Here is a 27649-nt window from a genome sequence, read left to right as displayed (position 1 = left end):
CTTTCTGACTTACAAGTTGCTTCCATGCCCCAGTGCAAAGCTAAAATACTAGAAGTAGTCAGAAAAAACAGATGCTCTGGTTTGTTGGTAGACAGGAGAAATAACAATCTGTTGTCCTTTCCAGTTCAGAGTGAAGCAAAGTGATTTACATTTTTTTTGGCAAGTTAAAAGTTTAAAAAGGAGGGGTGGTGGAAATCAGAGCAGGGAAAATACTTGATCTGGAATAAACACTTGAAATCTATCTTCTAAAGGCAGAAATGAAACTTTCTAACTTTCCTTTTTTTTTTTTTTTTTTGTTTTGTTTTGTTTTTACATGAGGCATTTGGCAAAGCAATGAAGTCACTTTCTCGATTACAAAATTGTCATTATTTTGTTTCTGTTTTTCTCCTTTGATGAGAGGTAATTACAACTGAATGTTTTCAGTTGGTTTGATTTCAGAATTGCTCCAGCTGGACTGCAGAAGCCAGAACATGGTAACCCAAGGTTCATTTGCTAGGAACTCACAGTTTCTTGGAAAGTTTAGGGCTTGGTTTGTGGTGTCTGCTGTGTTTATTGTCTTACTAATATTACCACCCAGGGAAATATTGGGGATGGATTTTTCCCCCTCCCTGGGGTATCTATTATTTCTTGTGTTTCTAGCATTCTGGGACAACCTAGCTGAGAGGCTTCTAGCCCTTGTTGATGAGGGGTGGGGAGTTCCCAAAGCTCCATTTTACTGACATCTTTGAAAAAAATATAGAGATTTGGTGTTAGGACCTGGCTAACACAGTCAAGACTTAATATTTTCCATCTTGTGTAACTTCTCATTTTGACTGCTTCTTGGCATCTTCTGCCACATTTCTCTTGGCCAGAACACAGCTCAGAAGAAGCTCAGATTCCTACTTGCAGGTATTTCAGACAGGTGCTGGGGTGCTCAGAGCTGAGACCCTTTTAAGCAAGTGAAGGAGAGGGTGAGAACAGCTTTTCCCAGAGCAATCCTCCAGCTTGGAGCTCTGCACTGGTACCCAAATCTCTTCCAATTGGAGTTAGCAGCATCCCAGTGTTGCAAATAAAATTAAATGCTTGCTGCTTCTTACATGGCTCTCTGGGTGTCTGGATCTGTTCAGAGGACAGAGGGAGGTCTGGATGATGCTGGGAGAACGTGGACTTTAGGGATGCTAAAGGACCAGGTCTCTTGGGTACCTGCTGGGAGTTAAGGAGGGTGGGAGTGTTCCTGAGGTCAATCTGGGGAAATTTGTGTCTCTGCCACATGGGGAGGCAACCAGCATCTCTTTATCTTAGAAAACAAAAACCCTAATGAATTTTTTCTACTGATTTGTGCATACCTTTTGATGGTTGGCCCTTCTGGAGAGCATGAATGTATAGAAGACTTCGGGTGAAATCAAGATGTTTTCTAAAAGAATATCCTAGCACATGCAACAAGTGGGGAAAAACAGTCTTTTGTCTGTACAAGGTTTTTATAAAATTATGGTTTTGGCAGTATTTATTTCTAGAATGTTTGAACTGTCTCTAAAAGAAAAAATTAGAAAAAAGGCCACCCTTAATCAGCAGCTCCCAGACCAAAATCTTTGCTTTTTTTTTTTTTTCTTTTCATTTCTGTGTCAAAAACCACTCATGCTATTTTTTTTTCCAAACAAGGAGAAAAACAGTTTTCCAGAACTTAATATATAACAAAAATAAATTTCTCTTTGAAAATGTGATGACAAAATTTTTTTTTTTTCCTTTCTGTGAGATTCAGAGCCACAACCTCACAGTGACCTTAAAATGTGTTTGGATGTGTGCATTCAGGTCTTATCTTGTAAATTCTTTAACATGCCAGTGGTTTTTATTCACGTAGTTAGCTGGCTGACTTCAACAGGACTACTCATGCAAAGAGGGATTTGAATTGGATGCTTTAGTATTTGCCCTGTAACTCAGATAATCTCGCTACTATTTGGTGGATTTCTTCAGAATAAGAGAGTTTTCAATGCAGTCATCAAGTCATCTTTAAACACTTGGCTCACCTTTTGGCCTTGGATATTTTTCCTAATGATTATCTTGAGAGCTAGAGGATGGTTAATGGCTGGTTTTCCTTCTGAGGCAATTCTAATTTTTAAAATTTTTTTTATTTTTTTAAGCTGGGGTTTCACCTGACAGGGGTTAAATTGAATCTGAAGTACATGTTAAGAGCCATCTCTGAATATTGAAGCAAGAACATGTCCCTGTAGCTCAGAGTGTAGAGGAATTTATTGCCACATCCAGTGTGCAGCTGCCTGAGTTTATACCTTAAAAACAAAAACACTGTTGTGTAAGCACAGAAGGCTTGAAGCTTTCACAGAGAAGTCTCTTTTCTCTTCCACAACACCCAAGAAATGTGTGTGATATGTTTGTGGTTACTTAAATAGGGTATTCTGTGACAGATTAACCTGTTGACTTGGAATGAAAGTGAGCAATGCTGGTACATTGGTAGGGAAAGTGTCTCCTTGCACCCTGTACGGAGCAGGAAGGTAGAATTCCATAACTTGTCACCTCTTTAGGAAAGCCTGGTGCTCTGCTTTGTGTTTCTTCACCCGGCTTCAAGAGAGAAAATAAGAAAAAAAATCCCTCTGAAATGGAAACCTGGAATAACTGATACATTATAACGGCAAAAAGTCTGAAGCAAAGGGGGATTTTTAGGGTTTGGGGTTTTTTTTTTTGGTCCCAAAACACTTGCCTGAGTTTGTGACTGCATTTTGCTTCACCCTTCTGTTTTGTTCCAAACCTCCTCCTGACAGCTTTGCTAACAGTTCATTTTGTTCCTCGGGTGACTAAGTGGTGGAGGAGCTGCTATTTGAAGTTTGCTGTGACAGCAGAGGAGGCTGTGAAGCAGTTTGGATCTCTGCTGTCTGCTCTTTTGCATTCCTTCAGCACATTTGGTTTAGGCTGCTGGAAAGTGGGAGAATTCTCCACCCAGGAGCAGGAAGCCAGGCCAGAAGTTGGAAGGGTTGGTTTCACTTTGTTGCAATAAATTACGGAGGAATCCTGAACGATGGGAAGGAGTTTGATGAAGTGGGTGAGGAACAATTGATAGATTATTTTAGTTAAAACTACTTAGAGCCCAATCCAACTCCCACTGAAGTCAATTAAATGGTAGTTGGGTCGGGGCCAAAATGAGTCAAATTCAATTATGCCTTAAGTGTAAACATTTAAAAGCACATTATTCTGTGGTACTTGAGCACTTTTATTACTTTATTAAAACAAAAGCATTTATGAAATCCCCAGCCTGATATTCGTAGAGGTCAAATGAAACCTTTTTTCCTTGTGGCTGAGAGACCCAACCTCACAGATGGGTGCTTGACCCCAGGACCACCTGTCTGTTGTGAAGAGATGTCACAGCACTTGATCCCATCAGTGTATTTCTGTCCAGCAGAGACGAGCTGGCTGGTGGTTGCATGAGAAGAGGCAGCAAAGATGACTGAAAAAAGCTTGTAGAAATCACAGGGCTGTTTCATCTAATTGTCAGGATTTAGAGAGCTTACTTGTGTAAGGATCAGCTCGTAAGAGGCTGAAACTTTTTGCATGAGCTAATCTCCAAGCTGCAGTCCTTTGGGAGCTTCATCTTCCTCCTCACCATCCCTTTTCCAGCAGGGTGAAGGCATCTCCTGCTGTTTGGAACAGCTCGGGGTTGGCAGGTATCCCTAAAAGCCAGGCTGGAGCTGTGTGAGTGTTAGGGAAGAGGTGCTAACCGGGGTCATTCCTGGCTCTTGGGGGGAACTAAATTGGTCCCTGCAGACAGACGATCCCCCAGCCAACGCCAAGCACTGAAAGGGCTTCTGCAGGGTTTGAGCTTGGATGGCTTGTTTGCTGTCTTGCTCAGCAGCTGTGTTTAAAATGAAAGATGAGGGTCCAATCCTGCTTGTAATGAAGGGCAGGGAATGGCTCTGGCTCTCTGGAAGGTCTGAGTGGTGGCTGGAGATGCTGGGGTGGCTGCAGAGCTCTGTAGCTGGCTGAACAGACTTGGGTTTTAGTTTGGCAAACTCGCTGCAGGGAAATATTTTTGTGCTGTCACAGTTTTCGTGATTGTTTTGTCCTTTTTTTGTATCCTTTGCTGTGTCCCACGCATTGCTGTTAATAGCAGGATCAATTAATAGCCTATGCTCACACTTTCTAAAGATCCTGTGACTATGAAATAGCAGCTTCTGTCCTTCAAAGAAGGGTAAAAGTGGTACCCATCCAGCAGTGTTAATCAGGAAAAAGGGATACAGCCATGATAAACATGGATATAAGGCTTCTGTGTTGCACAGGAAAAAATATGGTGCACTTCAGGAAAAAATACTGCCTGTATCTTCCCCATCAGTAAACAGAGGAGCTACCATGAAAGCCATGTGGGCAGCTTGATAGCCAGAGTTGGATGTCTGTCCCTTTAATATGTTTGGGAAAACTGATTTCTGTGATCCTTGCCTTATTTCTGCCTTCTAACACCACGAGTCATGTTCCAACTTGCAAATATGTGTTCAAATCAGTTGACAGCTATTGAAAAATTGAATATTACTATTATCTGTTCCCAGAGACTGGTTAGGACAGCCTAGGTGTGATTTGTTTGACTCATAGTAAGTCACCAGTGATCTTAACTTTGCCATCATCTTTCAAAAAGCAAAAGCAGTGATAATTTTTTTTTTTTCTACCTGCTGATTGCATTTTTCTGTCTCTGGATATATGCCTGCCACATAAAAAGGGCCTTTTCCTGCTGTAAATCAGGGAACAGAAAATCCTTTTGGAGAGTGAAGGATACTAAAACCATACCCATTCATCATGGTGCCTTGGTGGCAGCTTCAATTGAAGAAAAACTTTTCCTTTAGGGGAAATATCTCGGGGAAAACTCGTGATGTTTCTCAGGAAGGAGAATTGGTGCTGAATTTCCCAGTAGCTTGGTGATGATTTGAACTTCTTGCTGATGATTTACCAGGACATAGCCCACTTATCCTGAAACCAGTTTTACCTACAAAGTATTCACCCAGGATTAATTATATATGAAAAAAAAGTTACAATGGAATAGCTGCTGCTGCTGTGTTAATTACTGAAGCTTAAAGTTTTTTCCCACTGCCTGGCATGGAGCTTTAATCTGGCTTTTAAAAGCTTTAAAATCTGCTTTAATCTGGCTTTTAAAATGTGTTGGACACTTTAATTTGTCTTCTCAAAATGTTTGTTTTCCCCAAAGCCAGTCATGGGTCATCTGCCTCCAGTAACTGATACCAGCATTAGAAATGTTTGTCCAGTGGATGACAGAGTTAATTTTTAGGTGTCTGAAAAGTTATTGCCTCTGGTTAACCTGACTCAGTTTGCACAGTGTGGGAAAATTCAAATACAGATCTCATCTCATTCCCTCCACAAGAATTTTTTTCATTCAGGTGTCTCACTTTTTGCAGCAACCAATAAATACTGAGCCTTACGTATTTTCAACTCTAGTTTAACCCTTTGCATGCTGCAAATTACATCCAAATATTGTGGGGTTTTTTTGGATTCTGCCCTCCAGCTCAGCACTTATTTACTCCTTGATGTTAATAGAAGTGTTGGGTGTGCAGAAAAAGAAAAAAAAATTGCATCAGACTGCAAATAAATGAATGCAGCTGCTAGATGGCAGCTTGGGACATTCCACTGTTGGAGAGCAGGGAAAACTAAGAGGAGTCTGTGATTGTGCAGAGCCCGAGGAGTAGCTGAGAACTTGATACTGGGTAGTTTGGCCACCTCTCCTTGGCTTTCTTCTTGACTTTGTAAGATGTGGAGCCAGTTAGATGCTCCCTGCCTGCCCCATCTTTCCCTTGAGTTGAAGAACTGCAGTTCTTCACCCAAAGTGAAATCCTTCGCTGGGAAATGCAGGAGAAGCCCCCAGGAATCTGGGCAGTGAGAACTGAAGATGTATGGTTCACTCTGCTCTTCAGGAGGATTAATTAAATAGAACTAAAATCTCCATTTTTTTTCCCCAGCAGAAAGAAGTCTGTAAGAGGGAAGAGGCTTCCCCACAAATCCCCTTAAGAAGGGTGTTAAGATGACTCTGTAGGGTTTCGACTCATCCATTAGCAATTTTCTCCATCCTTTCTGCCTTTACTGGACCCCTTTCATTCTAGCCACATCCTTCTGGGTTTTCTGATTTTCCCTTTCACTGTTTTTCTTCCTTTTTCTCTCCCTGAGCCTCCCTCTTGCTGTGTCCCTTCTCCACAAACCACGTCTGACAATGTTTGAGTTGAAGTCGAACTTTCGAACCCATGACGTCAAGTTGGTTTGGAATTAGGCAAAACCAGTTTGCCCATCCCTCGTTGTAAAAGGGGTTAATCCTCTAAACTATTGAGAGACAAGGGCAGGGAATTATGAAAGGAGCCCCTGTTTTATAAGCATTTGTATTGCCAGTGCTTGAATACCCATAATAAGTAGGTTGCTGGTGTGATTAATGACTGCGTTTTACATGCTGAGGATGGATGATGTGTCTTATTGGAGAAGCCATTTATTTGGTCTCCTCACCCAAGCAGTACTGGAAATGAGATGTTAATGTCTTGGTGGGATTATGTTTTATTCTCAACAGTTTAATAAAAGGCGACCCACAAAGAGAAGAAAAGAATTAAAATTATGGATTGTTTTTTGGGTTTTTTTTTGGTCTCTACATAATGTATGCAAAGGAAACTTGGGTGGATTTTTGTTTCAACACAGAACTTTTCTCTTTCCTTAGAGGTTCTTATTTTGTGCTCTCCAAGTTGGAAAGGAGTAGGGATGTATTGTCAACTCTGAAAGTTTATACATTTGGAAGAGGCAAGCTATTCAAGTGTTTTAAAGTAAAATAATTTCAAACCTGCAGTCATTTGGAGCCAATTCTTGTATCAGCTTATACATCTGCAATTTTACTTCAGTTCCAGTTGCATGATTTTCCTCCCATTATGTCATTTTGTGGTGGATGTCATGGCCAGGCAGAGAAATAATCTTTTTATTAAACCTGCTGTACACCTATATGTGTGCATTCATCACTGAATCCTTCTGCCTTCAAGTTTTTAATTGCTATGATTTAAAAGCACCTTCATAATTATTGTACCACTCACTGGATTGGTTTTCCTTTCATCAGAAAGCAGCAATAATTTGCTTTTCCTCCTGTATCAGTAGACAACAATAATTCCTTAAGTTCTCTGCACAGATTCTCTAATAACATTCCAGGTGGGATATGGTCCCTGTTTCAAAGCTGAGTGAAAACAATGACCACATGGAGAGATTTTCATGCTGTGTGCAGGGAGAGCATGGAAATGCCACACCTAAGATGAGTTTCATCCCAGCAGTGCCACAACCAGGAGTCTGATCATGAGAACTAGAAACGATATTCCCTGCAGACTTATTTCTTTACATCACTATCACAGGAAATATTGGCAGCCATGGCTGATCTTTGGCTGAATATCTTCCTTGGTTTAGAAGAACCAAAAGGTTAAAAAAGTGATTTTTTTGGCTTGAACAAACCCCAGGCTGCCTGCGTGCCTGTTGCTGGAGGAGTTCCCATGGAAACATTGGAGGTTGCACAAGAACAGGATACAGGCATTGCTTCAGGATTAACATATTTATTAATGGCACATTAAGGAATTTCGTAATCGTATGACACAAAAGAGCTCTTAATGCAGCCTTCATGCAATCTATTAATGGGAAATGTCTTCAGCAAGCTGTGAGATTAGTAACACCTCTGCCTCTCCTTGTGGCTTCCGTTTGAGTGCTTTCCAGACTGTGCCACAGCCTCCTGTGGGAGGTGTTTCCAGCCTCCTTTTGCACATGGGAACAACAGGAGTCCAGGGATTTGGCTGTGGTTGTCCATGAAGGCAGTGGCAGGGCTGGAAGCTCTGCCTGATGTTCCTCTTTCCCCAAAAATCTCCATCAAAACGAGCACAACTTTGTCCTCTGGGTCCTTTCTGGGGCAGGTGAGAGGTAAATCAGGTCACTGGGAATGAGGGAAGGTTCCCATCAGCCTGGAGTTGTTTCTGTCACCAGCAGGAACTGCACACCCACACCTGTGCAGAGGGAAGAAAGGGCTGCACTGGTTTTTGGGGGGATTGATTTGGGTGATTGGTATTGAAATGAGGTGCCCAAATCCCAGAGGTACCTCTGGAACACTGTGATGCTGCATCCCCACTGACAGCTGCCAGAGGAGAACGGGAGGGAAATAGATGGTGCTGATGAAATTCAGTGATATCCCAAGCTTAGACTCCAAGCCTTCCAATCCTTAAGGTGAGGAACCATCTCTCAGCTGGATCCCTAAAGCAGAGTGTTCCTAGGGTCATGTTTGTGGTGTTGGATTGGAGCTGTGAGAAGCAAGTGACCTTCTAACAGTGCTGCCCATCCTGGCATCAGTTCACAACCACAGCTGGGAAAACCTGAGTGCTGTAGAAACCTAATTCAATCCCTTATGATTAATTAGGGCCTGTCCCCACCCTAAATCTAATCTGTATTGCTCTGAAGGTGTGAAAACAATGTCTTCTTGGCTGACATCCTATCAGGAGAGAAAAAAAAAACCCAGCACAATGATGTCTGACATGCGTGAGGGCTCCTATTCTTTGGAGATCAGGACAGCAAGAGCTCACCAACTGGAATTTCTGGCTTAGCCTTCTACCCCTGGTGTGGTATAGACTGCATGGGAGCTGAGAAAACCACGTCATCACTTTTCTAGAAGTGGTTGCATGCCTCCCAAGTGCTTTGCAGCTCCAAGATGGACCTTTTTCTCATGGAACGACTTCTCCTGGGTGGGTCCATTTTGAGACTGCCCAGCCTGGAGACATTTTTTAGGTGCTTTTTTGAAATTTGATGAATTTCAATAGGAGCAAAACTTGTTTTGTGCTTCAGCTGAAAATAACAAGCACCACCCACCCTAAAATGAACGGGCTGGGTCTCAGCTCCTATAAATCAGGCTGGGTTTGATGTTGGGGGCTCTGCAAGTCTGCACAGGCTGAAGATACCTGGTGCAGAGAGCAGAGTCTGATGTAGGAAGGTGGGTTTTGGAATCCTCCAGGTCCTTCAACACAAAACAATCAGCTGTTCTCTTTGTGGCTGCTCCAGACCAACCCCACAATATCCTTGTCTGCTCTGCTTGTGTTTCCATCCCCTGGCTCTACTCTGCCATGCCAAATCCAGGTGCAGTGCTGCAGCCTGAAATGCTCTTTCCATGCTGTCTGCAGTGGGGATTGCAGCTTTCCTGGTCCTTACTCACTCCTGAGCCATGGGACAGGGGGGTGAAAAGCAGATATCAAAGGAGCAAAATATCAGTTCTCCTGGAAATGGGGGGTGTGAGCATCCCTCCTGCCTGTGCCCATGCTGGATAGGCACTGCTGAGGGTTCTTGCAACATCTCCAGCTCATGACTCACTTTATCTAATGTCCTACTGAAGTCAGGGGAGCTGCCTTGGGAAGGAAGTTGCCAGCACTGATTTTTAGCAACGCTTCAGGATGGATTTGCAATTAAAGGTTTCTAGAAACTGGAAATTCAGATGTATTTTATTTATTATTTTCCCCCCCATTCAAAACCTGAAAGCTTAGCTGTGCTGGATTCATTCTGTATGGGTTAAGATTTAATCCATGGGGTGGCACAGGTGTGCTGGCATTTGATGTGGAGGGAATAAAAATAGCTGTGCTCTGTGGAGGTGGAAGCTATGACACAGTCTTTGTCAGTTTATTGGACAAAAAAAAAAAAAGGAGAAATTCAGCTTTAGAGGAAGCCCTTTTTCCAAGGTGCTTTAGATTCTGGTAATCAGGTTCCTGGAATATTGTGATGGGCATCATGCTCAGCTTTCCACCCTGTATGTGTCTCCCCTCCTTACCCCAGCCACAAGAGCTGGGTAGAAATTGCTGATCTAATTGGCAGCCACAAAGGACAGACAGGCTGTGAACAAAACCTGCTAGTGTATATCATTTACATCCTTCTAAACTGCATTGTTTGTGCAGCTGCTCAGCCAAATAGTCCACAGAGTTTATTTTTGTCCGTAGAGGAAACAGAGATGAGGTTTCTCTCTCTAAGAGCAGATGCAAGATCAAAGAATTAAAAGTGCAGCTCAGAGAAACCAATCTCCCTGCAGAATGTGTCCTGATGGGGGCAAGATGATTCAGAAAGCAACCCTTGAGGTGAGAAGCCACAATTAGAAGAGGCAAAGACGTCGCCAAGATGTGACAGGTCAACACCGGTCCTTGCTGAAGTCCCCCTTTCATTTCAGCATGGAGGAGAAGAGGGGTGGTGGTGTCTTTGTATTTTAAGCATTGATTCTTCCCCCCAAAAAAGCCTTTTCCAAAATGATCCATCAGGCAAAGTGTACACAGTCTGATGTTTAGAAACCGTTGCACTCTCTTCGCGTGTTCCTCATCCCAGGCTGGAAGCAGGAAGAGGTGGTGATGTTTATGGAAGGGGGTTTTGTGGAGAGGTTTTTTGGTTTTTTTGTTTTGTTTTGTTTTATTTTTCTGGAGTGGGCTTGAAAAACCTGAAGAGTACTTTTGTGTGCAGGACTAGTCAGCTGGCCAGGGCTGGTGTTTGCTGTTGTGATGACAATCAGCAGAGCAGGAAGCAAAGGGCTGAGGGATTTCTGCACGCGTGGCATGATGTGTTTGGACTTGGACAGAACCTGTGAAATCCCAGGAGCAGGCAGATGTATTTATCAAGTGTGTAAGGATGTAAGAATGGTCATAATGTGTCAGTCCAAAGTCTTGGATCTTGGATGGTGGCCAGGAAGAGATACTTAGGGAGCAGTCTAAAGAACAGAACGTGACTTAGCCTTCCATTAAACTGTACCCTCTCAGCTCTGATGAGCTCTTTCCAGATTGATGTCCAAATCCTGCTCCTTGACTGGTGACACCATCTGGACAGAGGGTTGGATTTGACCTCCTACATTTCTCCCCAGTGTCCCAAGATGTCCAGCCATCCAGCTGGCATCAGGAAAGACAACTGAAGCTGAGACACCCAGAGAGTTGTGTTGTCTTGGTGCAGAGCCTCTCCTCCTCCCCCCCAGCAGACCAGACCTGAGACTGCCTGGAAATCCTTTCCTTCCAGCTATAGGATTCTGTAATCTTTTGGCTACTCTGCTTGCTAAATCTGGGTCCAGGGGGTGATGAGCTCTACAGTTGAGTCTTATCCTTGGTGGTGGAGGAAACACTTGGCTGAATTATTTTACATGATTTAGTTCAGAAGAAAGAGCTTCAAATTAAAGTTGGCTTAATAGAGCCAAAGTGTCCCTTGATACAGATCCAGCAAACAAGCTGGTGGCTTCTATCCCAGTAACTTTCCTTCAGTGTCATTTATGGAGTTGTGTTTGTGTTTATTTCTCTGGGACTCAAGTGCCCTGCTCTTCAAACTCCCACAAGGGCTTGGAACAGAGGTTCCTGTCCAAACCCACCCTCCATTTGGAGCTCTTTCCAGTTGAGATGGCACCAAGCCCATGTATCCCAATAGGAGATGTTAGGACTGATCTGCTTGGGGTCAGAGCACCTCCTTTCCCACCAAATAGGATGAAAAAAGGATATCTGATGAAGATGAGCAATCCCAGACAGAATCACTTTTCTGTAGCCTCACATGAGGAGCAGGACCTCTCCCAGCCACACTCAGCTTGCTAAAGGAGTATGGATTGGAGTTCAGGGGGGCTGCCTTCCAACAGACAGGTTGCTGTTAGAATATGTGAAGCAGAATAATTGAAAACAGAGAAGTGGTGTGTGTGTGTGTGCTTCTGATTCATTAAGCCAGAGCCCCATTACATTTGCTACAAAGGATTTCTTGAGTGCCAGCCAAATAGATTCTTCAAATGCTTCTGGAAAAAAAGAAAAAGAAAAGAAAAGAAAAGAAAAGAAAAGAAAAGAAAAGAAAAGAAAAGAAAAGAAAAGAAAAGAAAAGAAAAGAAAAGAAAAGAAAAGAAAAGAAAAGAAAAGAAAAGAAAAGAAAAGAAAAGAAAAGAAAAGAAAAGAAAAAAGAAAAGAAAAGAATTATCTTCTTCCATATATAAATTTTCTTCCTCACTGAGGCTCTGACAAGGTCCTGGCACACTCCCCTGTTTGACAGGCTGCTTTGTGTGAGCAGAACAATCCCTAGCACCCAGGTGGTGCTTCCTCATATCTTTCCAGCAATTGAGAAGAAACCCAACTTTCTTCTGCAGTGGTAACAGGGAACCACAGCCCTGTCAGTAGCCCCAGGACAGCACCACAACCCCAGCTCCAATGTGCATTCCTATCTCCACCCCCAGCACTGTGGTCCTTGAACAAAGCCAGGTGCCTCTAACCCTGCCAGGAAAACCCTGGTGCCATCCTGCAAGGAGCTGGCAGCCTGGGAGATGGTGGTGCTGGAGGTTTGGGATTGGGGTGAGGAGATAGGTAATTGCCTCACTTCCAGTCCAAGGATTTGTACCTCTGCCTGTGGCAGCAAGGAATGAGGGAAATTCTCACTCAGGGAGGCTCTCAGGCTCATCATTTGTTCCAGGCCAATTACTTACTCTGTGTACTGTGCCTTAAATATGTAAAAAAGCAGAATATAAATATCAAATGTCATCATTAAGTAAGGATTAATTATCTTACTGGTTAGCTTTCATCAAGGCCTCCAGCATGCATGCCTCAGATGCATTCAGACTTATTAATTACTGTTATTATGGAGAAGTTTGACTGAAACATTATGTTGATAAATTGCTAATGGGGGCAGGCTTGGGGCAGAAAACCTGGATCTCAGCTCCAGGCTCTGAGGAAATTTCACTTGTGGCTTTGCAATCAGGTTAAACTTAACCACAGCTTGGGGAGCAGCTCCAGCTCCACACATCTCTGGATAGCTGGAGAAGAAGCTGCATGCTGGAGAGATGCTTAGAGGCAGAACAGCTTTTTAGCTGCAATCTGGTATATTCCTTCTTAGAAAAATGAATGTTTACAAACATCAGGGGGTTTGTTTGCCACTCAGACTGCCAGGCTAGGAGGATTCCTTGGATTGAAGTGGGAATAGAATATGGTGGGAAGTGTATCTGGAGCTGGTGACTCAGAAGCAGCCAGACATTACTCCAAGGAAGCTCACTGAGTGCTCTTTGGAGAACCACAGTAGATTTCAGGGTTGATTTATCCAGAGTTGACTGCTCCTCATTCCTGGATCCTCTGTGACACTCAGGAAATTTTGGCTCTCTCCATTTGGGCTGATTCTTGGGACTGTTTCTGGAAGATTTCAAAATGTTCCAGAAGTACCTGCCACCTCTCCTCCTGTGCAGTGACTTTGGCTCTTGCTTAGCTGCTACTGTAAAAAAAAAAAAAAAAAAAAAAAAAAAGAAAAAAAAAAAAGAAAAAGAAGCAAAAAAAGACAGATCCCCTCCCAAAATCCATAAATTCACTGAGTTCTTAGGTGCTGAGCTGCTAGTGATGAGGAAGGGCAATAAAGAGCATGAGACAAATGAGAGGAGAGTCAAAGTCTCAAGTGGTTGATGCAGAAAAATTCCTGGCAAATTCTCTCTCACCACCTCTCTGGCCAAGCTTTGGCTGACAGGGATGCTCCAAACACTGGAGTCCATACTTAGGCGCCACCTCTGGGCTTGACTTGTTGCAGGGGACAACTTTGGGAAGGCTTTGTGGCTATGCCTGGAGTTACTTACATCTTGGCTACTCCTCATTAGGAGAGGATCCAGGAGGGGTAGGTGGCTGCAGGGGCTGCTGCCTGCAAATGTACCAACTCCTGCCTTGGAAACTGTCAAGCTGTCAACACAGCCTTCCCAACCTAATTAGCCCACCTCTCTTCAGGCCATAATTAGCTCAGGTGCAATCATACCCTGGCATTGTGCTGCTGCTTCCCACTCTGGAGCTGGGGGAGCTGGGCACAGCACCCTGGTGCAGAGCTTAAGCATCACCCAGGTGATTTTTGTAACCTGGGAGTCAAGTGTTTGTTAATGACATGGAGGGAACCCAGAGCATCTAGGAGAGGCCTGGAGCTTGGGATCCTCAAGGAACCTGGTTATTTCCTTTCAACCCTTTCCTTGTTTCTGAGGGAAAAGGGAATTTGCCTGGTATGTGCACAGCTCATTGATCTTCTCTTTCCTTTTGCCTCTCCATCCTTAGTGGGGTGCTTGGTGGAGCACAGGCTTCATCTTGGGAAGGACCTGATGGAAGCTGCCTCTAAAATAATCATCAAGCAAAGCTTAAGGAAGACATAGATGAGTGCAGTATTTTTACTTACACATTGCCTTGAGTTCTTTTTGTGTTATTGGATAAAAGAAGGCCATTGTAGAGAAAAAAGGTACCTTGGGATGGCAGTGCCACATCTAGGGACTGCTGAGAGTCTGAGCCTGGGACATGTGGAGCAGAGGAGGTTTCAATCCAACCTCAGCAGAAATACCTGAGGGAATGCCTGGATGCAAGGATTCCTTTGCTGCTCTCAGGAAGGTTCTGATGGACAAGAGAGATGCTGCAGGTCTGTGAGCTACATATGTAAGAGCTATGATAAGTCTGGGAGCTACAAGGCAAAGATCCCCCCTGGCCTGGGAGGACAACTTCTGTTCTGGTGTACACAAGAAGTATCTGGCTGTTGTCTTTAACCACTTGGCTCCTGAGCCAGGCTGAGTTTCTGGATTTATCAGGTCTGTGCTTAGCTCTGGCTTTGCCTCCACTTCCATGGAGGTTGGTGCTGCAGTCCAGCTGAGATCCCTGGGAATGGCATGGCTGAAAAATATCAGCTTTGGGGGATTTGTGGTGGAAAAAGCAGATGTAATGCCTTCCTTATTAAACAAACTGGGTATGGTTCAGCTTCTCGACATTTCCTTGCTTCTTTTGCCTTCTTTGCTTCGCTCAGGGCTTGCTTCTCCCTTCAGGCTGCCTGCTCCTGCTGCAAAATGAACCTCTTTCCTAAATGAACTCAACTCCTTCTTGCTTCCCTTTTGTTTTGACACTCAGGAGACATCAGATTTATAGACCTTCCTGAGTCGTAAGTTCATTTTCTTTTATTATTTACCTTTCACTGCAGCCCATTCCGAGTGAGATTTCATTCTGCCTCCGAGCGGGGCTGACCTGCCAAGAGGAGCTGATCCATAAATCTTTCCTTCCTTTTTCTTTCTTTCTTTCCAAAACAGAATTAGCTGAGTTTGCCTGGGAGGAAAACTGTTCTGCCATTGCCGGCAGTCAAACAGTGCAATTAATTAGTGCTTTCCCTTCTCTCTTCCCTCTTGTCTGTGTCTGCTGGGGTTGAAAGGGAGCCAGGAAAGAGGGGGAGGGATGACGAAAAAAAAAAAGGGGGGGGGGGAAAAAAGGTTTGTTTGAAGTGTTTCTTTTTAATTAAAACTTCAGCTAGGTGATGTGGTGTACCTCCAGGTTTAGTGGTCGTGAGAAGTTGAATGGAAACATCCCAGCAGATGAGTGAAGATGATTTCAGGTTGGTCTGGTGAAAAGTATTCCCAGTTCAGAGTTTTTGCTGCTTTACACCCATGTTCACACCTGGGTTAGAATGAGCAAAAGGCTGTGGATTTATTCCTGGGATATCAGGGTTTTTTGGGGGGAGTTAAAATTGACCTTCAACCTCCTGGAGAAAATGGGGTGGATTCTCTGTCCTTGGTGTTACCACTAAAAAGCAAACCAAGGAAATAAATATCTTTGGCTACATTAGACCACAATACATTGTGGATGAATATATAGGATAGGATAAATACCTAGAATATTCATAGGATGAATATTTTCCATGTAATTAGGAAACAGGAGTTCTTCCAGCCCTTGAGTCAGGCAGTTTGTTTCGAGGTGGTGTGGGCAGTGCATGGTGTGAAGAGCAGATCTCTTATTCCCTGTACAGTGGCTGCCAGCACAGCCTGATTTAAATAGCAAAGCAAAATGTTTTCAGATCATTAGAAAACACTCTGCAGCTCCAATGCCCTCTTTATTTTTAGCCCTTGGTTCATTTGAGCAACTGAGCAGCCAGATGTTAGCTTAATGGAGAGGGAGAGAAATAAGAGCTTTCTTGCTGCTTGAAACTGAGACTATTCAAATGCTTAAAAAATAACTACAGGGAAACTTCAGTTGCTCAAGAACCACTCCCTCTGCTGTGCATGGTATGGGGTATGGATTATCTTTATACTTCCTGGCTATATGAGAAGTATTCAGCAGCAAAGTGAGCCTACCCTAGACTTTGGGGTGACTAAGATTACTTTAATAGATACAACTGGGACTTTTCTGTAGAAAACCAGACAGTAAGACACTGCTGTCTCTATGGATAGCATTGAGAGAGATTGAGTCCTAAACCACTGGTGGCTTCACCATTGGGCTGAGCTGCTTCTTGACTGGTTTGAATGGAAGCAACAGAACTCTTAAGGTGTAAAAATTCCTCATTTTTTGGCTTGGGTGGGCTCTTTTTTGTTTTCAAATACAAAAGGCCAGTGGGTCAGGATTCAAAAAGGTGCTTGGGCAGCAATGAAGGAAAGCATGTGTTCAAGTGAAGCTGTTCTGAAAAGCAGGTATGGAAAGGGAAGAGCACTTCATTTCCATTCCTTCCCATTTTGGGAGACAGAGCATGTCACAACAGTGCTGAGCAGACAAGAGCTGCTTGCCAGCATTTAATTTGTTGAAGATTAAGAAATTATTCCATTCTTACCATACCATGTCAGTCTAAATATACCTTTGAACTCTGGGGGATGTGAAATTCAGATCTAGCTTCAGATTTCGTAGCATTTGGAAGCCAAGACTTTATCAGGGTTAGAACTCTACGGATGGTTTGAGGGGCGTCATCTTAGTCATGTACCTAGAGACAAGGAACTGCCTCAGCTTCATCTACCTTTGAACTTTGGGATTTGTTCCACACAGGACACTCAGCTTGAGCTGTTTTTCTTCAGCATCCTGAAGAAACTGTGGTGGAATGTAGAGCCTGGCTATTTCTGCTTGACTCAATCTGCAGAGAGAGGTAACTGCTAAAGCATTGACCCCTCCAACCAACAACTTTGCCCCCAGAAAATACCTGCAGCCTTGAACCCCATATCTGTCTAAATGCTATCCTTGCCCCTCACCATTCTGTGTCCTCATCAGGCTGAGGGGAGAAAGCTGGGAAGTCTGGTATACAGTCAGGCTGAACAGCAGCAGATGCCTTCACTATTTACAATGGCTTCTAAAAGCACCCTTGCAACTGTTGGTGTCAGACCATAAGGGAGGGCTTCTCTTTGGAGCAGAAATGATAAACAAGTGAAGACACTCAGTGTCAACAACCTCATGAATCTGTTTCTCCACCTGGAGCTCTGAGCAGTTGCCAACCAGTCCGGGCACCAAGCAGAGCAGCATTTGCAGAAGGGCCAGAAGTGAAGAAATGTCCTGATGTGAGCCCCAGAAATAAGCAAGGGCTGAGATGCTCTGAGCACTTGGCCAGGTCCTAGCTGCTGAGCAGCTGGGACAACCCAGCCCCTTGTTCAGGTGCTCAGCACTTCAAAATTTGGGCCTGAACAACTCCAATGTTACCTGCTTCTTGAATAATCAACCACTGGTTTACCCTTCAAAAAGAGCCAAGTTCTCTCTGCTGATCCTGGAAGGAAGAAAGCAGTCCCTTTACTCCTGATCCTGCATGATGAATGGAAAAATGGCCTGAAGAGACTTTCCTTTTAGCTGGAGGCAAAGCTGAAGCTCTGGGAGCATTGTAGCTGCCCTCCCCTCACTCCAAGCAGCCCCACATGCTGCTACCATGCTATAGAGGGAAAGCAAATAGTCCTGATGCTCTGCTATCAAATCCCTTTTGCTGAACTGCCTTGGAGAGTCCCTTGTAAAAATGCTTTTGTCCAGAAGTTTCAGTCCCTCAGAGCCTTACAGGGTTTTCTGAGCTGTGGTGATTTATTATTCCTTAGTAATCTTGTGGTTTATGGAGAGCCCTGCTGGAAATATGCAGGGGTGCAAGGGTAAAAGTATCAATTCAGCCAGTGGAGGGATTGCCACCCATGTGCAAGGGCAGGAATGAGGTTTCAGGCTGTGAGAGGATGCTTGGGGAATGAACCTGCAGGGGAGCAGGAGCTCCATGCTGGGGGAGTTTGAAGCAGGCCTCCTGCACAGGGCTCTTGCAATGGATGTGCCCTTCAAAAAGGGAAGAGGGGCTGGTTATTTAATTTTTTTATTTTATTTTATTTTTTCAAATTTGGGTGAAACAATTGTTCCTTTGGTGGGCTGACTTTGCATTTGCTGTCCTCTTATGGCAGAAACTGTTGTGGGTACTGGGAAGGAGGATGCAGCCTATGGGAACAGGATCTGTTGCACTTTCTATGCAGCTGGCTGGTGTCAGTGGGTGCATAAATATCCATGGGGGCACAGTTAGTAGTTTAAAGCAGAGGCCAGGGTGCTCTATCCTAATTTATGATCTTTGAACAGCCACTGAAGTTGTAAATCAAGACAGAATTTCTGCCAGGTTTCTCAGTGATGCCACAGAGCAGCTTCAGCTGAAAAAAATCCACAGGAAGAAAAGGCAGATAATGCTTCTAGCAAGCTAAAGGTTGGTGTGGCAGTTCTGATCTCATCTCTCCAGTGCTTCCTTGGCAGTTCAAGCAAAATAGTTGAAACTTAATAGAAATATTTTATTTTTAGTGCTGCAGAGAAGTGGAGGAGAAAGCAAGGCTTAAGTCCTTGTCAGTAGTCACAGGCTTGCTTTAAATTCCCTGTCCCTTGGGACTGACAGTGTTTTGGCAGCAGTTTCCAGGCTTGCTTTGTAAGTGGCTGGATTTTGCACAACTTGCAGTGGCTGTGGAGAGGAGCAATGATCAAGGAGCTGCTTGGGTCTCTGATGTGCCCCATGCTCTGCAGCTCAGCCAGGACCCGATGGATGCGCTTGCATCCCTTCTCTCCAGGGAGGAGGGAAAGGAATACAGGTCACCAGCAGGCCAGGCTGGCAGCTCCTTTCTTCCACTCTGATGAGTTATTCACCAAAATAGACTCGTTGAGGTCTGCAGATCATTATTTTCATTAGTGGTGATTCATATTTCAGGGTTTCACAATCCTGCTGGTGTAATACGTTCCTTTTCACGGCACCGTTTATCTCCAGATCTTGGAATACTTGGTGTACATTAAACTCTGGTCCCTGCTTTACCACCAGTGAAGTAGGGAGAGATGATTGTTCCCATTTTGTAAATGAGGTAGACTGAGGCACGGAGCAAGAAAGTAACTTGCCCAGGACTCCCTGAAGTCTAGAGACCTGTCTTGCAACGCGAGTGCATTTCCCACACACGGCCTTGTTTCCCTGCCTGAATTTTAAAGGAACATTTGTTTTCCTGAGGCTAAGGCTGAGCAGCAATCTGTCTATAGCTATAAATCCAAAGGCCTGATGTGAATCAGAACTTCCTCTAGTGTTTGGGAATGTTTAGATTTCTCATCCCAGACTGGCCCTGACCTGAAAGGATTAGAGCAGAACTGCTGGTTTGTTTTTTAGGGCTCGTATCAACTGGTCATTATAAGATGGAGAGTTAAGAGTTGGAGAAAAACTCTGCTTCCCATCTCTTCATCCTTATCTCTGCCTGTAGAGTCAGCAGGGTCAGTATAGACAGCAGAGGATGCAGGTTTGGTTCCTCTGATTTGTTCATTTATCTGCTTGGAGGTGAGGTGTATTGTGACTCAAATCCATTGTCTGACACTGGTGAAGGGAGGCTGGGTGATGCCGTGAAGGGAACCCTCTCCTCGTGTCTGTAGAGAAGCAGAGTTGCATGAATGGGGACAGATCTCTTAATTTGCTGAGTTTAATCTCTTGTGAATCTCTTGTAATTAGATTGCTTCAACCATGTGTGTTTTAAACTATTAAAAAAAAAAAGAAAGCTTGAGTCCTGTGTCCAGTTCTGGGCCCCTCAGCTCAGGAAGGAGATTGAGGTGCTGGAGCAGGTCCAGAGAAGAGCAAGGAGGCTGTGAAGGGATCCAGCAGAATTCCTGTGAGGAAGGGCTGAGGGAGCTGGGGGTGTTGAGGCTGGAGAAGAGGAGGCTCAGGGGAGACCTCATCACTCTCTACAACTCCCTGAAAGGAGGTTGGAGCCAGGGGGGGTTGGGCTCTTTTCCCAGGCAACTCTCAGCAAGACAAGAGGGCAGGGTCTCAAGTTGTGCCAGGGGAGGTTTAGGTTGGAGATGAGAAAGAATTTCTTTCTGGAGAGGGTGATCAGGCATTGGAATGGGCTGCCCAGGGAAGTAGTGGATTCTCCGTGTCTGGAGATCTTTCCAAAGAGCCTGGATGTGGCACTGAGTGCCATGGGCTGGGAACCACGGGGGGAGTGGATCAAGGGTTGGACTTGATGATCTCTGAGGTCCCTTCCAACCCAGCCAATTCTATGATTCTGTGATTCTATGATTCAGAGAAGGGAACTGCCTTGCTCCTGGTCACTGGGCAGAGCCAGGGCAGGGTTCCCTCTCTCTTGCTTCCCTCTAGTGCTCCCATTACTCACCTGCCCTTTCTCCCCTCTGCTTCCTTCCCTGCCAGGCTCCCCTTCTCTGAGGACGTATCCCCTCATCTCTGTCATCACCAGGCAGCCCTCCCTGGTCCCTCACCTCATCCCAGCTGCCACCAGCTCCCGTGGGTTGCCAGCCCAGAGCTCCTCAGGCTCTGCCAGCTCGGAGGCTCCCACCAGCGAGCCCCAGGCCAGCAGCGAGTCGGAAGCGGAGCAGCCGACCCCGCGGTTAAAAAAGCCACGTCGGAGCAGAACCATCTTCACTGAGCTCCAGCTGATGGGCTTGGAGAAGAAATTCCAGAAGCAGAAATATCTCTCTACCCCTGACAGGTAAGTCAGTCTCTTCCATTAGGCAAAGGGATGAACAAAATGGCTGCTCCCGAGCTGAAGGCTCCCTGGTTGGGTTGTGCTGCTCCAGAGGTGCCTCGGCCATTGGACAAGGACATGGGTGGATGAGCAGGTTCAGACTGACTTTTCCTGGGATTAAAGGTGACACAAATAAATTACATCCATGGAGATGCCACCTGGTGATCTGTGTGCTTGCTAGCAGGCATCCAGGCTCAGGGACAGGCATTGTAGAAAGCACAAGGCTCTCTTTTTCCCATTCTCTCTCTTTTTCCCATTCCCATTCCCATTCCAAGGTGCAGCTTGTTTCTCCTGGGTTCTGGTGGTGGATGGCTGTGTCTCTGTGGCAGCTGAGGGGGTGGATGAAACTTCAGCTGGCTGCTGAACTGGCTCACATCTAGCAAACTTGGGTAGCACTTCAATGAGAAGGTGGTGGCCTGTCCATCAGCTTGGAAACCAGAGCCAGGGTTGCAGGGAGCTGAAGGCTACCTTGCCCTTGTGAAGGAAAAGGCAGGTTCTTAGGGACCCCTTGGTACCAGACAGACAAACCTAACCAAGGAGAGGCTTCAGGTTTCTTAAAGGCTCTGTATCCTACTCCATAAATTTACATGTCAGAGAAAAACCTTATCCAATTCCTATGGAGTTTGTATACCTAGAGAGGCCTTGAAAGATCCACCAGACCTTGAACTCCTATGGTTTCCAAGTTCCTACTGACACCACACAGCTTCCCATAACCAGCTGCTTGACAGCCTTGATGAAGCACTTGAAGCTGTTAATTAATTTTATGGTGTGACTGTTCCTTGGCTCTGTACCTATTGGAGGCTGATGAGCAATTCCTGTCTGTGTAGCACTTCCCCTCTCTTTGTTTCCTGAGATTTACAGGCAGTGCTGGTTACAGTAACGTGTGTGGCAAGAGATGGTCACTAGGTGCCCGTAATCCCAGTGTGGTAACACATGTGGATCAGGGCAAGAAGTGTTAGGCAAGCAGTGTTTGTGTCTGTCACCTCGTGGCTGGAAACGTGATGGAAAAAGCAGTGGCTTGGGAGCTGTGTTTGCTCCTGCAGCTTTTGGCCTGGACACAAGATGGTACCACAGGGAGGACAACTGAAACACCTGGTTTGTTAGGAGTCAGGGAGCACAGCCCTGCAGGATGATACCTCTGCTGGATTCTGCTTTCCCAGGAACAGAAATGAGAGCTTGATGGCAGTGAGGCATTTCCCAGGGGTGAGGTGGTGGCATGGGCAGCAGGTTTGGAGTGCAAGCAAAGGGAAGGAAAAGCATAAATCCAAGAGGGTGAGTGTGAGCAAAGAGAGCTGCTGGGGAGTAAATACAAAAATGAGTCTGATGCCCTAAGAACCCAGCTGCCACAACACTTTGATGATGAAAAACATGGCCTTGGTGGGTCTGTTTCCACCTCCAAAGGCAGGGAAATAATTGCCAAATAGTTCACCCAGTTCAGAACACCTTTGGACTGTGACTCTGCCTTCCAGCTGTCCCTCCTGTAGGACTCAGGGGACTCTGTGGATTCCTCTGAATCCTCTGATTGAGGATTTCCAACTCCATCCACTGTGCAGCTCCATTTCCCAGCCCACCAGATGCTCAGTGCTGTCACCTCTGGGGAAGGAGAAAGTTCCTCTGAGCTGTGTTGGCTTCATATCTTGGGTTTTCATCTTGAAATAATGACTGTTTTCAGATGGACTTGCCCAGGTTGGGGATTTGTGGAGGATGAATCGGGATTATGGGCTCTCTGCCACACATGCCCTTGAGCTAAACACACAATTAATAAATTCATTTATAAGCCTTAATTGCCCATAATAGCAGAATGCAGAATAAATTAATAGGTAAAGATATCCTGCACCTCTGTGAGAAATGAGCAAGTATTATTATCCCTGTTAGGGAGGTAGGGAAGAAGAAGTAGGATACAAAGAGCAGCCCTTTCCAAGACTGGGGTCTTGGTCTCTAACTGTTGGGTTTGGACCCCATGGACCTGTTTTTCAAGGCTCTTCTGCTTCTTCTGCAGCTTTGGATTGGCAGCAGTTGTGTTTCAAAGAGGGCAGGCAAACTTCTGGGCTTGCAGTGGTCACAAAGAAAAGAGAACAGATCTGTAAAATGCTCTTACAGAAAAAGCAACAATAGGTGTTTGCAGGCTCTCTTTACATCCTAAATTCACCATATTTACCACTTTGCTCTGGGTTTTTCTCAAAACAACAGGTTAGACAGTCACATAACCACCTTTGCTGGTGGTCCCACTGTTCTGTGCTCTTCCAGGGAATCTGAGCCTGCTTTTTGTCCCCTGTAAACTCATTTCCTTGTCTGTTTTGTCTCCCAGGCTTGACCTAGCCCAGTCGTTGGGGCTGACCCAGCTCCAGGTGAAGACGTGGTACCAGAACCGTAGGATGAAGTGGAAGAAGATGGTAAGCGGTCCTTAAAAACTGGTCTCAAAAGAACAGATTGGGAAACTGAGTATAGTGTCAGTGACCTGTGTCTCTTTATACCAAATTTTGTTTTATTTTCAACCACTTTTTTTTTAGAGATATACTCTTTTTAAAAAAAAATAAAAATAACATGTTAAGACTGCAGCATCTATGGTGGACCAGAGGGACTGTAGGAAGTGCATATAGCAAAAGGATGAAAGAAATTAAAATAAAACAGAGGGAAGAACCAAAATATCTCCCTCTGCAGTTTTGGCATTCCTATGATCTTCATGCTGGTGGGACTGGTTGTGTGCACAGACAGAAAAGGTTGTAGTGCTCCATGGAAACCAGTGGAGCTTTGAGAACTAATAACATGAATTCTTCCTTTTCATACCCTTCTTTTCTCCTCATTTACTTCTTGTCAGCTTCATGGCCCTTTTCCAGTTAAAATGCTTTTAGAAAGGACAAGTGGTCTATAAATCCTGGTGGGAACCATGATGCTGTGGCATTCTCCAGTGGGGATGTTTCTGTGGAGAAACATCTGGGAGAGGGGATGCAGTTTTGGGCTGTATCTTTGGCTGTTTGTTACAGCTGCAGAAGTTCCTGCCACTTCCCCTTGGGATTAGGTTGGGTATAGACCTTTGGAATTGATGTGGTGAAGGCAGAGGGAATTAAACACAGGAGCAGACCTGGCTTACTGATCCCCCTTTCACTCAGATGAAATAGGATTTTAATACAGGTCTAGCAAAAATTAAAAATGAAAAATATTTCTGAAAGCAAAGAGGCTGAAGGAGAGGCAGGGAGAGGAAATCCTGCTGAAGGTTTATAATGGTTCTTAGGCTCTGAATAAAGTGAAAACTCAGGGAGGGAACTGAATTCTGCCTGAAATCTTCTCTGTCTGTAGTGTTGAGGACCTTAGGCTGGTTTGGGGTCTCATGTAGGAACTGACTTCGAGACCTTCAGAGTCCTGGGTGTTCTTGCTGGAGATGTTTGCATTTCATGTTCTTTATATCATGGGTGAGCTCATTCCATGTAGGTAGGACATTTCTTTGAGGTTGAACTGGTGCCCAAGTCTGGCATGAACTCTGAGCTCAAAGCTGAATTTCATCCTTTTCTAAAGGATGTTTCAGGGCAGCAGGATTCAGACTGATCCTGATGGTTCATCTCTTTGCTGCAGGTACTGAAAGGTGGACAGGAGGCTCCAACAAAGCCCAAAGGACGTCCAAAGAAAAACTCCATTCCCACCTCAGAGGAGATTGAAGCAGAAGAGAAAATGAACAGCCAGGCTCAGAGTCAGAGTCAGGAGGGATCTCAAGCCCCCGAGGAGCCTGAATTGATAGAGGAGAAGCCAGAAGTCTCCTTGGAGACAGAGAAGCCTCCAGAACATGTAGCAGAGCCCTACTCAGAGGAGACTACACCATTAAGTTAAAAGGGAAAGCAAGGAGGGAAAAGGGGGAAAAAAGAAAAAGGAAAGAAAAGAAAAATCACAAAAAAACCCAAAACCAAATATATATATGTATATATATATATTTAAATATGTATGTAATTGTGTGTGTGTACATATATATATAAATATATATATATATATATGTAGACCTTGTGTATAAGTCTAAAGATTGGTCACTTTGTGCCTTTGGGAATGAGCCATCATGGGCCATGGTGGAACAAAAATGTCCCCTGGGAGCAGTGCCACCCATCCCCATCCACCCAAGCCTCAACCTCCCCATGCCTGGGCATGGAAACCTCAAGACCTTGTCAGGAAAAACCACATCTGGAAAGCCTGAGATGAGGAAAAGAGAAACCCAGGGCTCCTTCCACACTGTGGGAGGCAAATGTGTAGAGATGGGACTGTGCTGGAGGGGTCAGTGTGGTCAATTGGCTTTATTCTTTCTTGCCTTTTAATGAGTGCAAAGAGATGGAGGACTTGGATCAGGGACAGCTAAAAAATGGAGAGCTGTGATAGCCCCATTTCAGCATGTAACCAGCACTTATTTCTGTTAGGGAAGGGCCCAACTTGGGCTGGTTTAGGAAGGAGTTCAGACCCACAGGTTTGCTTTGGCCCAGTGGAAAGATCAAAGCATCTGAAGTGAGATTGACAACCGGGTCAGCATCCAGACTTCATCTCTTGGTTGTTTGGGTGCTGTGTCTGTGACTTTGCAGTGATTCAGGAGAAAAAACTTTGAATGAGTTGAGGGTTTGAGTCTGCTCCAAAAGCTTTGGGATGCTTGGATCTGGGAGCTTTTTTTTTTTTTTTTAGGTGTTTTTGGTTTTTTTTTTGCTTTGGGCCCACTTCTAATTTTTGTAGGGTTTTTCTAAAGAACATTTAAATGTTTCCAGGGGTTTGGGAAAACGATGGATTTAAGAAGTTGCTGCAGAAAGTTCACGTTTTGTTTAAAATATGTGCCAAGAGTAGATGTGGATCATGTTTCATAAAGTCTTGTTAAGGGTGCATTTTGCCCAGAGGCTGCAAGAGATGTATTAAGATAACCTTTATTTTTAATTAAAAACTAAATATCTAAACAAAGCTGTTGTGGTTGTTTCTCTTTTAGAATGCCAGGCAGGGACTTTGCTGGTCTAAGTTTTGCTTTTCTAACAAGAAACCTGGAGAAAATGGGACTCATCAGACTTTCCATACCACTGTGCAAACCTGTCCTAGAGGGAGGTGTCCCTGCCCATGCAGTGGGCTTGGATCTTAAGGATCTTTAAAGCCCCTTCCAACTCAAACCATTCCAAATTCTCATGTCACACCTCCTTGGGTGGGATGTTGCTGATGCCACCGTGTCACCAGGTGGTGCTGAATGTGGCAGAACAAAACCTATTTTTTCCTTCCCTAGGCTATTTGCTGTCACCTCCCTTCCTGCAGTTCTGTCTGGACATCCAAAAATTGGATCTTTGTCACCCTCTGAAGATGATTTTTTAAATATCCCTGCATTTGGGGGGTGGTAACAAGTCAGTCATGGACATCTCAGGTGACTTAGCCAAGGGGTGCTGAGAGGGTTGAAAGGATTTCTTCTTTTCCCTTGCACAATGGTGTCTGGAAGGCTTTAATTCCATCTCCCCTCCTCATCAGCTCTGCAATGGCCCCAGCATCTCCATCAGGTCATATTTTGACAGTGAAACTCCAGCTGGTATCACCCAAGCCAAGGTGAGACATTGCTCCACTCTGTGTGTATTTAATACAGTCATCAGCTTGGAAAATCATCTTCAGGTTTCAGTGCATCTACAGGTTTGCACCTGAACCTGAAAAATCATCCAAGTTGGGCAATGTTAGTTTGCAGGAAGCATTGAAATTCCAGGGATTTGCTGCCATTGAGCTCTACTCTTGTGGCCCAGAGAGATGGAGATGAGATAAAAGGTTTCCCTCTTGCCTGCTGTGTTGCAAACACAGTCTGGGAGCTAAAAAGTTTTTCCATTTCCATTAAAAAGCATCAAAATTTGCCCTTGTCTTTCCCCTGAGCCCTGACATACTTGTGACAGGCAGAGCTGGAGGCAGATTTTAGTATTTGGAGTTAGGATACAGCCCCTCACTGCACATTCTTTATCTGTACTTGTCTTTTTTTTTTTTTTACTTTTTATTTTCAGAGCTCTGCTTCAGTTGAACCATATCTATTGGCCTTGGAATGGCATTTAATTTTAAAAAAAGCTTATGGCCTGTTTATACAGGAATTAGATTAGATGGTCTGTGAAATCCAGATTCATCCTCTATTGTTCTTGGACAGTGGCATCAGGGCTGTTATCTCAAAATAAAATGTTTCCACAAGTCTGAAATGGAGTCAGAGTTGGTGAGGGCAAAGAGAACAATTTACTGGAAATAATAATAATAATGGAAATAATTTCTCTTAATGAGTTTCCCCATCAGATTGCAAAGAACTCTGCAGGAGGCTCTATGAGGTTACTTGGGAAGCCTGATGAGTGCATTCAATCAAATTTTGTGGGCAGACCATCCAAAAAATGTAAAAAGTTGACTGTCAGGGAAGATATCAGTGATATTTTAAGTTTCCTTGAGTTCAAAGTATAAATATTTATGAATTTTATGAATGAATAAAAAAATTAATTTCAGAGGTGCATTTAAAGCTTACCAGCTGGAAATGTCAGTATTTCTCTCAACCAAAATGTGTTCCACCAAATAGATAATGCAAATGGGGCTTGGTTTTGTTGTTTTGTTTGGTTTTCTTTGGTCTTATTTGAGGAATTGTCATAAATTTACATGGGAAAAGGAAAGTAGAAATGGAAAAAAGGAAAAAAAAATCACTTCCTTGCCCTGAACTAGGAAGTGGTGTGTGGTATTTCTGTGCTAGCCAATGAAATGGATGAACGTGAAAGTACAAAATTGCAAAAAAATTTCAAGGTAGGTTTTTAAGTCACAAGTGAAACAAAGTTGCTGATTCCCAGTAAAGAAGGAAATTTTTACAAAAAAAGGCAGCTTTACAAAATGACATTGCCCACTTCCCAGACAAAAAGAATTGCTTCTCACTCAACCCCACTTTACAGTGGGAACAGCTCTAGCTAATTTTTTTTTTTTTAATTTTTAATTTTTTTTAATGAATCCCATTCTAATCACTGATGA

General features: G+C 44.3%; 1 protein-coding gene across 1 annotated transcript in view; it reads left to right on the top strand.

The window, feature by feature from the left end:
- BARX2 (BARX homeobox 2) overlaps window positions 1-24535 on the top strand; it is a 32635-nt gene extending 8100 nt beyond the window's left edge. Inside the window, exons 2-4 of the mRNA XM_030464816.1 lie at window positions 20356-20653; window positions 22998-23082; window positions 24260-24535. Coding sequence (XP_030320676.1) covers window positions 20356-20653; window positions 22998-23082; window positions 24260-24511 — 635 coding nt within the window. The 3' untranslated portion in view covers window positions 24512-24535. The remainder of the gene's footprint in view (window positions 1-20355; window positions 20654-22997; window positions 23083-24259) is intronic.
- Window positions 24536-27649: the final 3114 nt, after the last annotated feature.

Source organism: Calypte anna, chromosome 24 (assembly GCF_003957555.1).
Source record: "Calypte anna isolate BGI_N300 chromosome 24, bCalAnn1_v1.p, whole genome shotgun sequence".
In the NCBI taxonomy this organism is placed as follows: domain Eukaryota; kingdom Metazoa; phylum Chordata; class Aves; order Apodiformes; family Trochilidae; genus Calypte; species Calypte anna.
This window is presented reverse-complemented; position numbering and strand designations above follow the sequence as displayed.